This window comes from Crocodylus porosus, unplaced genomic scaffold (genome assembly GCF_001723895.1).
Source record: "Crocodylus porosus isolate Cpor-Errol unplaced genomic scaffold, CroPor_comp1, whole genome shotgun sequence".
NCBI classification, from domain to species: Eukaryota; Metazoa; Chordata; order Crocodylia; family Crocodylidae; genus Crocodylus; species Crocodylus porosus.
In genome coordinates, this window is record NW_017728931.1 from 54210959 (window position 1) to 54225480 (window position 14522).

Below are 14522 nucleotides of genomic sequence, written 5' to 3' on the forward strand. Positions count from 1 at the left end.
CTCCCGCCGGTGACGGCGCCCCCGCGTTGACCGGCATTGGGGAGCCCGGAGAAGGCGCATGACAGGGCCACCGTGACCCCGGAAAGCTGGGGGAGGCGGCATAGCCCGGCCCAGCCGCTTCTGGAGCTCAGGGACTATTTTTTTTCATCACGCCCGTGCACCTCCGCGCGGGCGGGGAAAAAAGAGTGGGACCTGCAAGCTGTGGGAGTGGCGCCGACTGCCGCCGGGCTAAAAATAACAGCCGGATGATAGCAACAGCCTCCTGATTGGCTACTGGGGCGAGGAGGCGCCCCCGGATTGGTCTGTTGCGTCACCCAGTGGGCTGAAGGGGGTGTGTGGGGAAGGAGGAGGAGAGCAGCTGCCCCCTACCCGCGTGGAGCCTGCTGGGAGTTGTAGTTTTCCCCTTGCAGGGGCTCACAGCAAAGCTTCACAAAGGGGCCTTGTGCCTCCAGCCCCTTCCCTGGCGGGGAAGGAACAGATGCATGTTGTTTAAAGGCTGTATGCGAGTCAAGCCGGCAGGGCTTGCCCTGAGCACAGACAAGATAGGTTACCATTGAATGGGTGAGCTGCAGCCTCAGCAGCCCGGGGCCTGGAAGCAAGTGCAGGAAGAGATTGGCCAAGCTCTTGGAAAATCAGCTTTCTGATGCACCAGCCACTAGCTGCAGTAACCAGAGCAGGCGTGTACCCCATCTGAAATGGGGGACAGCCTCCTGAGCTTGCACCTCTAAGGGAGAGCATGCATTTCTTGGCTGTGTTACGGTATGCATTGATAGGGCAGTACTTACCATGGCAGCTGGCCACACTTTTGTACATTTTCAGTTGAAAGCTATTAATAATTCTAAACGAAGAGAACAAATACATGCCAGGCTTCAGCAGCCCACTTGCTCGAAGGACTGAGAGGAGACGCACAAAAGTTGGATAGTGAATTGGCTCAGCGCCCAGCATTCCAGATGCTGCCGGCCAGAGAAAACGTGGACAAACATGTATCCTTTAAAAACATTCAAACATATGCGTGTTCTGATTCAGCATTTGGTCCTGAAGGAGTAAATCCCAAATGCAGAGAAATGCCACTGAGAATACCCTGTCTCCAGCTCCTCAGAGCTTCACCTTCAGGACCGTGAGTTTACAGCTGAGACAGACCACAAGGCAATAAATGATAGGTCAGAGAGGTAGAAGCTGTCTTGTAGGCAACTAACCATGAGGGTTGCCACTGGCAGGAGTTAGACAAGACAGATAGGCCAAGGGGCTGGCTCACAAATCTATTCTCTTTTTAATTTGATCCTAAAGAATTCTCCCCAAAGGTAGCATAATAGCTTCATGCTTAATTATTTGGTTGGACTGGATGTCAGGGGTAATGTAATCTAGCTCAATCTCAACATCAGAGTCTTTTAATAGATGGCCTTACATTTTTATTATGGAATCATCAGTCTCCAAAAAAGGTAAAGTCTGTAAATCCTTCCCTCTCATTAAATCATTCCCCACAATCACTATTGTAAAAATACTCCTTCCCAAGCCTGCTTCCATAGTGATCCTCTCTGTTCCTCAGTTTCTTTTTTCATCTCCTCATGACAACTTCACACTAGTCAACATTTCTGGAACTGGATGCCGTGTAAGGGCTCCTTTCACAACCTTGTTGACAACATACCTGAGTAGCGCTAGTTAATGCTGAACCCTCCAGAGCTGTGTATGGTGACACCTACTTCCTTTCCATTGCCTCTCCTTTCACTTAACAGACATTTGGAGACATGCTGACCCAAGAGAACAAAAGGAGTGCATTAAGTATTTGAACTCCTGCTTTGCTCAGGTGTATAGATTGGGCTTCCTCACTGCCAACACCTATGTAGGATTCTCTGGTGGAGGGGGAGGAGCATCTGATGATCCTCAAGGAAAGAGAGGCCTGGGGAATTTGTCCCTCTTGCTCCACTGCCACCTTCCTCCCCCCACACCCATATTCATCTCCTGTTTTGCTACGAACAAAAATTACTCTACAGCTAATGATCAAACCAGACTAAAGCCAACCAAACTACCTTTGGCCTCATTAGTAAAATAAAAAAAGTTAATTGCATTTCTGAGATTCCTGTAGTTTTATAAGATGTTGCTAATAGCACACGTATAGTCTCATAAATATTTGTCTTGACAATGTTCCTTTAATTACCCCGAGACGGAGTCACACAAACATACACACACACAATGGAATTCTGTCATAGACTGTCAAGGCATTCTTAACCATTTGGCTATGATGTCAAAGGATAACTGCTACATCAGGCGTGCATACACCGAGGAAAGAAGGAATCTCCATGTTGCCTGGACAGAGCTAGTTTTGCTGGTTTGCTTAATACCAAGGAAGTCAGTTTATAATTAGGCATAATTAGCATCCCGATTTACTGCAACATTCTTTACCTTCAAGTCATGTGACACTTAAGTAGCCCCAAAGGAAATGAGAAACACTTCTGTTCCTGAAATGAAAATAAGCTCCCAGTGGTCACCTAAAAAGACAACCTGGCAGCTTGTATGAAGACAGGCTTTCAGAAGGAAGATTTGATCCAAGAACTTACAGAAAAAGAACACAGATGGAAATAAGAGTTTCTAACATCCAGTTTTTCAGGAGGGTAACCAGAGGATCTATCGCATATGGGACTGGATAATTCCTAGGCCTGGGAACAGATTATGGAGCTGCATGCCTGTCTCAGCTTCATCATAACCAAGTCATCACAGTTTTGTGGTAGCTGATGTGAACTGAAATGGCACGTGCATGTGTGGCACAGTGGAAAACAGGGGCACAGGACACACATCTGTATCCCAGAACACAGAAACATTTTGTTAGTACTGGCAACAGAAAGGTCAAACACAGTAAGGTAGGAGTCATTAAGGGTTTTTCTTTTTCCAGCATCAAGATTTTAAACAAAGATTGTCTTGCAGGTATACAGGTTTCCTGTGGTAATTACAATGGTACATGTAGAAAAACAGTATCAGGAGTGCACATTTAGCTTCCTTTGATTAAATTAGCAGACAGTACTATCGGTATTCTGCAATTACTGTGATAGACACCAATATAGAAACTGTCCTGCTCCCCGTAAAGATACTCCAGATTGGGCCCGTGAACCCTCCCCTTTCCAGTCCACTGTGGGAACAAGCTGCAGTGCTGGACCCTTCCCACTGTGTTGCTAGGACTCCAGCCCTATGGCTCTTGCCCAGGCACTTGGCTGCCACCTCAGGAATAAGCCATGGTGCTGGGTTTCTCCCTGCACTGCTGCTGGGGCTCCAGTGCCCAGGTGCTTGGCTACAGGTGCTGGAAGCCCCCCCACAATGTCCCAAGGCTGTAGGCTGGATGACAGTTCTACAGGCTGGATCTGGCCCACAGGCCATATTTGACACCTCAGCCTTAATAGATCCAAAATCCAGCTTAATTTCTGTCCCTCCCATTAAAAAAACCAGCTCCCTTTGAAGCCTGGAACAGTTGGAAACCTGTGACGATCCAAGAAAACTCAAGTACAGCTTATGGATTCCAGTTCACACGGTGAAGCTGTTAGAATGAAAACCTGTATCATGGAGTGGGTCCAAGTATGGAATTTAACTTGGCTGACAAAAAGGGTGCCATGGCCTTAGTTTGGGAGGGTTAGTAGTCCATCATTATGTCATAATTTGGCATCTATTCAGGTAAAAAACACCTTGGGATAACAGACTGACTGAACCAGTTTACTCCAAAACATGCCTGTAGAAACCTGGTGTCTAAAGTGGAAAATTACCAAATGCAGCATAACAAAGAAACTAAGGTGCTGGGAGAGGGAGAAGCAGGCATATAAACAGAGCCACACAGGAAGCTTAGGACAGGGAAATGGAGAAGAGGAGACAGCCAGGCTTTTATAGCACAGGGCCAGTCCTGTTGCTAAGCTAAGACAAGATAAGAGAATTGAGATGTTTTGAGGCTATGGAAATGTTGGTGGGCCAGCAAGATTCTTGAAGGGAATACAAGATAAGGGGATCTTTACTCAAGAAGACTGTCTGAGGACCCCAGCTAAGGCAGTTCACATTCTGCTCAAACTCCAGAGTTTAAAGTACACAGAGCCCATTGAGGCGGGACCCTAACTTAACTGCCTAGGCTGTGTCTCACCAGGAGCCAGCTCTGTGATGCCCATGTACGAGACCCCTTCCCAAATCTGTGCTGAGCAGCTAGGGTGCCTGCAGCCTCTGCTGGGTTTCAGCAAACAGCCTCTGGTTTTAAGCCTGTGTATAGCTATTAGTCTGGAACAGAATGGCTGGTTTCCAGTTACAGCATGAAAAGCTTCTAACTTATTCACAAGAATAGGAGTCAAATAGCTTAGGAGGTTATAGAAAGGGATTAAATGTTTGTATGGTGAAACAATGTCCATAGTCACATTATCTAGGATAAGGGTCACCAGGGCAGTGATCACTGTTTCAGGACATAACACAATCAATGGCTGGAATTAGAGAGAAAGCAGCGCCCATTCCTCAAAGTTTTGACAGTGAGGTCAGCATAGTCATAGCTGGCTACTGTCAGAGGCTAGAAAACCCTCTGCCTTAGGGTCTCCCATCATCTTATGGAAGGAAGTGCAAAGGGAACCAGGGTGGGTTGAAGCACAGAGAGAGAAATCTTTTTATTATGACAAAACAGCTCTTTATTGATGCACACTCTGCAGAACCAGTTACAGAAAGGGCCTTGGATTAATCTGCCTGAGAAAACAAAACCTGTATCCATTGTGCTCTTACTAGCAGGCTAGCAGCCATGGGAAGGCTGGCTTCCTACAAAGCAGTGCATCGTGGAGAGTCAGGGTGGAGGTTACCCACATAAAACTTGTTTCTCAGCACACTGGAGTGATGGGGGCAGGAGAAGAACAATGCTACCGAGAGGGGTGGCACAATAAGGAGAAAGGCTGGTGACTCTTCAATGCCAGGAAGGGAGTGAGGCATACAAGAGTGATGCCCTCTCAATATGCAGCTGATGCTCATGGCGTAAGCATTCTCCACCAGCCTTTCTGCAGACAGGTGTAGTAGATACTGTCCATGCTCAAAATAAGGGAAGAGACAGTCACCAGACCTCTGCTGCCACCAGCTACAATAAGGTTCCAGCCCCCACTCAGTTTGATCCTTCTCCTTTCACCCCTCACACACATTTAATCCACAAGGCCTTAGCATAAGAATTAACTGGTTCTCAGTACAAGTGAAGTCCAGAGATGCTTTTAAGACTTCCTCCCCAACCCTACAGTAGACACAGTAGGAAGCTGGTAGGGTCACCTCTTCTTGAAGCCATATTTCTTGCGTTCGTAAAACAGATCCGTCTTGGAACTACCCAGATTGACGATCTTAGGGCAGCCATCCCGCTATAAGGAACCGAAGAGAAGAGGATATGGTCAATGTCAGGGCAAGCCAATCATGTACGTGATAGCTCAAACACAATGAGAAAGTCCCCACTCATTTCCACCCCATAATGCACTCCCTCAAAACACCATGCTAACAAACTTCCCATCAACTTCATTGGCACTACCCTACAGCATGGACAAAGAGGCAAGGATGGAAGCCCTATTAACATTAACTAGGACATTCTCTTCCTCAGGGACAGCATGTAGAACAGGTCATGTAGCATCATCAGTTTAATGAAATGAGAGGGATGTTTAGTGTCCTGTGACTTGATTCCTTCTAAATTAGGATACATGGGATTTATGGGGAACACAGTAACAGCTTTCCTCTACACAGAGTCAAGAGGAACTTTTAGCCATTAACAATCTGTCCCTGCATCTGCAGGCTCCTCTCAGCTGTGCTTGTAGAAGCAGATCTCAGTCCTTCTTCCCTCCTCCCTGACTTTCTACACTGATCACTGTAAAGGTTGCATGATCATTTTGGAAAAGCTAAGGTACCCATGGCAGGTATATTTAGGATAAGCCTCTGTACCCCAGTCCTACCAACAGGAAGTAAAGCCAGCTATGAAGAATAAATTAAGGGTGAGGCTGTGAGCTACAGAAGATCAGGAAACAACAAAACTGGACGGGTGCACATGCGTGCCAGAGAACATTTGCCAGTGGGTTACTCAGCTTGGCATCTGCATACCTCTTGAGGCTAAAAGGTTATTGCTGGAGATGGCAGCTGCACTATGCTATGGGGCAAGCAGGCAAAGGAACACATGTCTATGGGTTCAGCATAAGCCTGAGTGGATTAGATTAGAAAGCCTCTGGGCAGATGTCATCCTCTGCAGAGACTGTGCCCACACTGCAATGCCAATGCCTGTTGCAATCGAGGAGGACAGAGGTGGACAAGGAAAGGTGGCACAGAAACAGAAAGGAAAAATAACACAATCCCTTCCCTCTGCATGTGCACAACTTGCCTCTACCTACAGGCATGTGATTTCACTTTGAACCTCTGTAAGACTCTTCCAAACCATCCCTGTTTCAATCCAGGGGGGGAGGGTCTGTAACAAAGCTGACAGCTTCATTATAGGGCTACATTCATTCCTCCATGCCCTCAAGAACATGTGACATATGCTCACCATGCTCCTGTCCCCAAGCAAGAAACCCCTTTCAGCCATCCAGAGCTTTCCAGGAGGGCAAAGCATAACTTTGGCTCATACCCTCCAGATAGTGTCATATCCCACCCCCAGCTTCCTGTCAACAGAAGCCAGGCACTTTTACCAGCAGGTCAGGCTCTAAGACATCCCACTTCATTCGTTTTCCTGCTTTACATTCTTTTTCATGTGGGGGTGAATGTCAAGCATTTGAGAAAGCAAGATTAACTCTTCCAACTCAAACCAGGGATTGTTAAATTTTCAGGCACAGAACTTGGCCAGTGAGGTTACACCCTGCTGTTCTAGTCCACATCAGCATAAGATACCTTTGACCCTTACTATTCCAGTTTTGGGTGCCCCCCCAAGCTCTGCCAGCATTTTTAATTCTACAGGAGAGCCTGCTATTCCAAGTCTGAAATTCTACCTCAGTCTTCAGGTATAGAACAGCATTATCAGTGCATCTAGGTCATTACTCAGCTCTGCTAATGTACCTCAAATCTGACATTTATCTTCTGCTACCTCAGTCCCAGACTCTTTAGAACCAAACTCCAACTCTGCACTGTAGGACTTCCTGCTATTTCAGTTCTGAGCTTTATCTGAGCCAGGTGTATCAAACCGGACAAGAGTCTGGGACATGAACAAATTCCTAGTGGAAATCAAATTGAAAAGTGCACAGAAATCTCTTCTATTTTGCTACCCATCAAGCATGGATTTAGGTGAATTGCCAGTTACTGTATTCTCTGAACATTCACAAGAATGAAAAAGTATGGACATTCTAAGGGGGGACAAATCATGACGTATTAGGATTTAATCCTGTCAATTCTTATAAATGAGATAAGGTTAGGCCCCCAGGACATACATGGACAGAAGTTGCAATAAGTAGAACCGGTATGTCAGTAGGTTGCATATGTTCATTTAATACATGCAAAACCAATGCCTTCATATATTGTTTGATGACATTATGCTACTAGGGAGGCCATTCATAAAACAGAAATGGTGCCTTGAACACCTGTGTTCACTTAAAAAACAACAACAACACAGAACTCAAAACACTTGTCTGCAAGAGATGGGTTTCAGTCTCAGTACCCTAAAGAAATTCGAACTTTAAGACAACAGAGCATGGTGGTTAAGTTCTACCTGCTTCGTTTGGAAATGGCATTCTTTGTCATGCTCTGCCCTTGCTGTGAGGTGTGTACTGATAACCAACTGCTAAATTTCACCCCAAAAAAGTGGTTGCATTTCAAGGCTGCGTGAGCAACTATTTCATACAGTCATCAACACTGTTTAATCCTGCCACAGAAAATGTTCATTATGCTAGAAAGAGGCCATCTCTGCCTAGGAATGCATTTACCAAAATGCACAACATCCAGAAAAGAATTGAAAATGTCGTAAGCATATGAAATTAGATTACAATTAACAGAGCTGGAGTTTAGCCAACACACCAGGGCCAAAAATCTTGTCAAAACCCCTGTGGAATTTTAAACTTCACAAATAGCTATCGCTTTGTTTTTCATGTAACCCAAAGGAAAACAGCAATTGTATAACAGCCTCTCATGTAGCACCACACACAGATGGGGTCATTGCTTTAAGCATTGCTTCTTTGGAGGAGGCTCTCCTACCAAAAAACACTTTAGCAACATCTGGGAATTTCTAACTCCACTAAAGCTTAGCCTGTGTGCTCTAATAAGACAAAATCTTTAAGTGATAATGCCACAGCTAACATGTGGCTGAAATGAACTGATATATGTGTACAGTCTGTAAAGTACTATAGGATCCTCTAACATGAACGACACGAGAGAGAAATAGAAAGGTACTTACTTTTACATTTCAAAGTGCTATACAAAGATGACAGAGTACTGTTAAGCCACATATGGGGAAAGAGAGGCATGCAATGGCAAAAGGACTAGTTCACTGCAACACAAAAAATACTAGCAGAGCTGGTGATAAAACCAAGGTGTCCCAGGTCACAGTCCCACAGTCATTCTTTTAGAGTGCAGTTTAAAGATAGCTATAATTATTAAACAGACATCATCTGGTCAATGACTTCACTGAGCTTTTGCATCCAACTTACATCCTTCTCCTGGATAGTGCACTCCTTGCAGTAGTAGGCATCAGAAACCCCCGGGCCCCCGCAGATCACACAGCGTCCTTGGTATGAGCCATAATTGCACTCATCACAGATGCGGACGAGTGTACAGGGCCGCACATACGAGTCACAGATCACACATTTGCCATCACCTATAAGCAGACCACAATCATCAGCTAAAGAACTTTCTCAACCACTCCACCCTAGAAATGGGACAGCTTCCCAACCAAGGAACTCCCCCCATACACTCAAATAATGGAGCTAGGCTGTGAAAGTTTCTCTCTGGAGGCCATTCTGCACTTGCTTGTTCATTCCAGAGAAGCCAGAGCCAGTGTAGCAATGCTTCCTTTTCGGTTCTTTTTGTCTTGCAATCAGAATCGGAGAAGGTGGTCAAGGCCACACCTCCTCTGCTAAGCTAACACTGCACAGAACTCCTCCTTGTGTCATACCCTACTTGGCCTTTATACTTTTCAATTAATTTAGCACCTGCAAAAGGTTGCTGGACAGACAGCACCACACTGCCTTTTCCTATAAGCGGACAGCAGTGGTACAAGCCTCCCCAGCACACCCAGATCAAGGAGAGCCTAGAGGTCCTGTCTCCAAGGGATGACATGGATAGTTTAATATTAGAGCAAGGGAAGGGGAGGGCATTTAATCCTGAGTCTCTGAGAAGGCCAAAGAGAGGGCAAATTTGTGTAAACAGCAACAAGGATTTCTGTGACGTGGACCCCTCCCAAGGAATGGAGTGAAACCCAAGAACTCAGCCATCAGATGCCAGGGACAGTCTCTGCTGTCCTGGACTCTGTCCAAATCACCGACCTAGAGATGAAAGACTTCATATCCTATTACCAGTCTCCTGAGCCATCTAATCCCTCCTCCCACTAAGAGCTCATCTACCCTGCTCTTAAATCGCTGCACGGACAGTCTTCAACTATCTCCTACAGGATAGTATTCCACTGCCCAGCTGCTCTTAAACACATTTCCCTAATGTCAGATTAAATTTCTCCACCTTTTGCTTCTTGTATTACTATTTTCTGAGACAGAGGCTAACATTTCATTTATGTTGCATCCATACAGGGTTTACCAATAGCCCATACCCTCAAGCCACTCCCCCAAGGCATTTCTTTTATGCTTAATAAAGTCCTTGCTTCAGGTCATTTCTGTCATCCATTTTCTATGCTCCTGGGTTATAACTTGAGCCTCTGTCACACAGAGAAGGAGGCATTTTTCCCTTATCTGTAAATGATCATGTCATCCTTTTACAGCACAAATGGATTATTTACCATAAACCAATCAGTAACTCAGCACAGCCCAAGATAGTTCATTTCTTAATTACACATTCTCTAATACTGTGTGCTTCTATGGCACCCTCCATTTGAGTCTTGCCAATTGCTTTGCAAATATTCATGAATTACATTACCACACCCACTTGGACGTTTCCCATTTGAAAGACTGACTTTAGTCACACCCCTGCTGGAAGTTGGTGGTTGAGCTGGAAATAGTATCTAGCTCCTGAATGCCACTTGTGTACTCTGACCACAAGGCCCAACTCTCAGGAAATTTTAGGCAGAAAGCACACTTACATTTTTCACACAGTCTTCCAATAGCTGCAAAAACAAACAGTACAAAGAAGAAAGTTATTTTTTTGCAAAATAAGTAAACATGCATTTAAAAGCAAATAAATGCTTTAAAGAGGTCCATTTAAATCTGGAATAATTTAATAAAATACAAGGGTGGCTTTAACACAACAAGTGGATACATTTTAATAGTAAACAATAAGAATCATCCTAGACTTATTTGTGAAACCAGGATTTACAGCTTACTAATTTCCACATTAAATTCAATGGCACCCAGACACTTGCAAAAAATGGCAGCCTTCATTACCCAATTTCAACATTGGCAACATCACTGACTACAGAAAAATGCTTGATATATGTCTTGGCAGTCTTTCCATTGACTTTAGTGGATCCTGTATAAATGAGGTTTCAAGGGAGGAAGTGACCTTTATTTAAAATGCTAGTAATTATTTCATAGTTGTTACGGGCTGGAAGGGACCTTACAGACCATCAGGTCCAGCCTTCCTACACTTGGGCAGGAAAGACCGCCGGGATCAGATGACCCCAGCAAGATGGGCATCAAAATGTTTTATGAAGGCTACTCATATATTTAGGGTTCTGGATATTAAGTTAATACTTTTAAAATAACTTCAAGAGTCACTTGTCTTAAGATTTCCAGACATCATTAGATTTCATAGATATTAGGGTTGGATAGGACCTTGGAACATCATTGAGTCCAGTCCCCTGCCCCAGGGGCGGGAAGTCAGCTGGGGTCATAGGATCCCAGCAAGATAAACATTCAGGTTTCTCTTGAAGGCCTTCAAAGTAGGTGCTTGAACCACCTCCAGCAGTAGGTCATTCCAGACTTTGGGGGCTCAGACAGTAAAGACGTTCTTCCTTATGTCCAGCCTGAAACGGTCTTGCAGGAGTTTATAACTATTCGACCTTATAATCCCTTGGGGCACTCTGGCAAACAAACGTTCCCCCAAATCCTGGTGGTCACCCCGATAAACTTATAGGTGGCCATCAGATCACCCCTGAGCCTGTGCTTTTCCAGGCTAAAGAGCCCCATGGCTCTCAGCCTGTCATCATAAGGTCTGTTTTCCTGACCTCTGATCATGCGTGTGGCTCTCCTCTGGACTCTCTCAAGCTTCTCCACATCCTTTTTATATTGTGGAGCCCAAAACTGGATGCAGTACTCCAGCTGCGGCTCACCAAGGGCGAGTACAACATCCTGGGATTTGCTTGAGAAGCATCTATGGATGCAAACCAGTGTTTTGGTTGCTTTACTAGCCGCAGCATCGCATTGCAGGCTCATGTTCATCTTGTGGTCAGTGATGACCCCCAAGTCCCCCTCGTCCGTAGTGCTAGCTAGTCAGCATAGCACTGCCAAACCTACAGACATGCTGCAGGTTTTTCCTCCCAAGGTGGAAAACCTTGCATTTTTCAATGTTAGACACCATCATCCACCCATTTACTGAACCTGTCACGGTCAGCCTGGATTACCCCCCTGTCCTCAGGTGTGGATGCTTTACCCCAAAGTTTGGTATCATCGGCAAACTTGGCCAGTCCACTTCTGACTCCAGTGTCCACATCATTAATGAAGAGGTTGAACAAAATAGGTCCAAGGACAGAGCCTTGAGGGATCCCACTGGTCACAGGGCACAATGACGATTGACTTCCATCAACCACCATCCTCTGGGTACAACCATGGAGCCAATTCCCCAGCCAGCGGATCATGGTGGACCCGAGGCAGCAGTTGACCAGTTTTGCCAAGAGGTGATCATGGGATACCAGATCACCTTTTGGCAAAGGCTTTTCGATCAAAGGCTTTTTTAAAGTCAAGATATATGACATGAATCTCTTCCCCCTTGTCCAGGTGACAGATAACACGGACGGATGGATGAATGCAACAGACAGTTGTACAGGCAGTCCTCAACTTACAACGTTTCAAGTTGCAACGTTTCACACTTACGACTTTTATAAATTGACACCGTTTCAACTTTCTGATGTCAGTTTAAACTTTACAACGCGTTAGACTTTACACCATGCCACGACAGCAAACAAGTTTGCTGTGACGCCCATCTCCCTGGAGAACCTGTCCAAACTTCCTTGGACACTTTCTTTAAGAAAGCAGACAAGACTCCAGAAAAACTTGCAGCCAAAACTCCTGAGAAGACTCCAGCCAAGAGCCCTTCAAAAAGTCCACCAAAGTCATCTCAAAGAAGTCCTTCCAAATCAATGATTGCTATTTACAATATAAATACATTAATGTAGCTATATTACTGATCTATAATTGACTGAATACAAAATTCTGCGTTATTTTTGGTGAAAATAAGGTATTGGGCTTTGGTTCAGGAACCAATCCCCCGTTTATAACATTGTTTCCTATGGGAAAATCGGTTCCGAGTTATAACTTTTCAACTTAAGACGTGGTTTTCAGGAACCAATTGTGTTGTAGGTCCAAGGACTGCCTGTATACCCTAGTGATAATTACAGCAGACGCCCAGCCTGCACTTCACTATGGTGTGTTGGTTAAATGATTCCAGATAGGTATTTACCTATCAGGCTAGGATAATGGCCCTCAACCTTTTTAGGCTTAAGGCACCCCTCAGAAAGGTCAGTTCTGAGTTCTTTCTTGTTTCTTAATTGCAGGAAAATGATAGAGAAATTCTTCTGTTGCAAAAAAACCTCAGAAAGACTGTAAGGTCAGAATGTTTTTGGCATTATGGACTCTTATTTGAAGCCATTGAGTTTATCTTGTATATCACATGTACGTGTTTGCACATCTAACACTGCTAAAATTGCATGGTACCCTGTGGCACCCTTAAATAGGATTTCATGGCACCCTGGCTAAGAATCACTTGGCTAGAGGAATAAGTCTTAGATACAGATAAGCTTCTCACCTTGAATGTATAATGCTACTCTGAAAAAATGATTTGTTACTACCACTGATTGCTGTGTTTGCCATTTCCCAAAGAGTGCAGATTAAATTAATTCCAAGAAGTAAATCATTTTTTTTTCTAACCAACCAGTTGGTGATTCAAAGGTCAAGTTAGGGCCTGTCCATTTGTCTTATGCCTTGTCACTATTAATAAAGACTTAGCACGCCAGATTCTAGCCTCAGTTGCAGTTTTAAAAGCCAATGTGTGTGCACAGTCATATCCAACAGCAAAAACTGGTCCTGCGATTGGAAAGAAATCATTGGGTCTGCTAATAAGCAACTCAAATTTGTCAGCTTGTTCTTTTGGCTGAGGCGACTCTACCAGGATGACAACAGTAAAGAGTAATAGAAAGGTATTATGTCAATGAAGCCAGTAGCTTTTCCCAGGCACCAGCTAGCCTCTTAGGTAAAGACTGATCATTGTATCAGCCTTTTTAAATAATTGAGCTCTACTTACTTTAAAAGTTTTAAAACTAACATAAGCATGTTAAAGCTCACTGCTACTTCAATGAGGTAAGCAGAATAGTCAGGGAGGCGCTGAGGTCCTGGAGGGGAGGAGAGTTGTGTGTCCAAGAAGAGGAGTCGCTCCTTAAGGAGACGATCCTCCAAGCCCAAAGGGAGGTAATCCCAACACGGATCAAAGGGAGAAAGAGAGCGCAAAAGCCCCCATGGCTCACCAAAAGCAACCGGGAATGTCTCCTAGCTAAAAGGGAGGCGTATACCCAATGGAACGGAGGGGCCATTACCAGGGAGGATTATACTGTGGTTGCTTGGGGTTGCAGGGGGGCAGTCAGGAAGGCCAAGACAGAGATGGAACTGGGACTAGCTACCCGGATCAAGGACAAGAAGTCCTTTTTTAAATACATAGGGGCAAAAAGAAAGTACTGGGTAATGTGGGGCCCCTGCAAGACACGCTAGGAAATCTGTCACACCAGACGACAAAACTAACCTATTTAACAATTTCTTTGCCTCCATTTTCCTGAGCAGGGACCATATCTGTCCCCCCACCGGGACCCTCTCAGGCCCCAGGGGAGGCGCACCTAGGCCAAGGGTCAGTGAGGATCTATTCAGGGAACTTCTGGAGGGACTGGATGTATTTAAATCAGCTGGTCTGGACGATCTTCACCCCAGAGCGCTGAGGAAATTGGCTGAGGTCATTTAGGGACCCCTGGCACGGCTTTACGAGCACTCGTGGTGCTCTAGTGTGGTGCCAGAGGACTGGAAAAGGGCTAATTTGGTTCTCATCTTCAGAAAAGGGAGGAAGGAAGACCCAGGAAACTACAGGCCTGTTAGTCTTACCTGGGTCCTGGGGAAGCTCTTTGAGAAAATTATCTAGGAACACATCTGCAAGGGACCAGCAGGAGAGATCATGCTTAGGGGCAACCAACATGGGTTCATTAGAAGCAGGTCCTGTCAGACCAA

At 45.1% G+C, this 14522-nt stretch overlaps 1 protein-coding gene across 2 annotated transcripts in view; it reads right to left on the bottom strand.

Annotated features, from left to right (window-relative positions):
- Nucleotides 1-4619: 4619 nt before the first annotated feature.
- The window catches only part of PHF5A (PHD finger protein 5A), an 11932-nt gene continuing 2029 nt past the window's right edge, over nt 4620-14522 (bottom strand). The window contains exons 2-4 of one of the 2 annotated variants that reach the window (XM_019545020.1): nt 10184-10207; nt 8586-8752; nt 4620-5339 (exon numbers count right to left, since the gene is read on the bottom strand). In XM_019545020.1, coding sequence (XP_019400565.1) covers nt 5250-5339; nt 8586-8752; nt 10184-10207 — 281 coding nt within the window. In that variant the 3' untranslated portion in view covers nt 4620-5249. The other variant, XM_019545019.1, reaches the window with a different exon arrangement.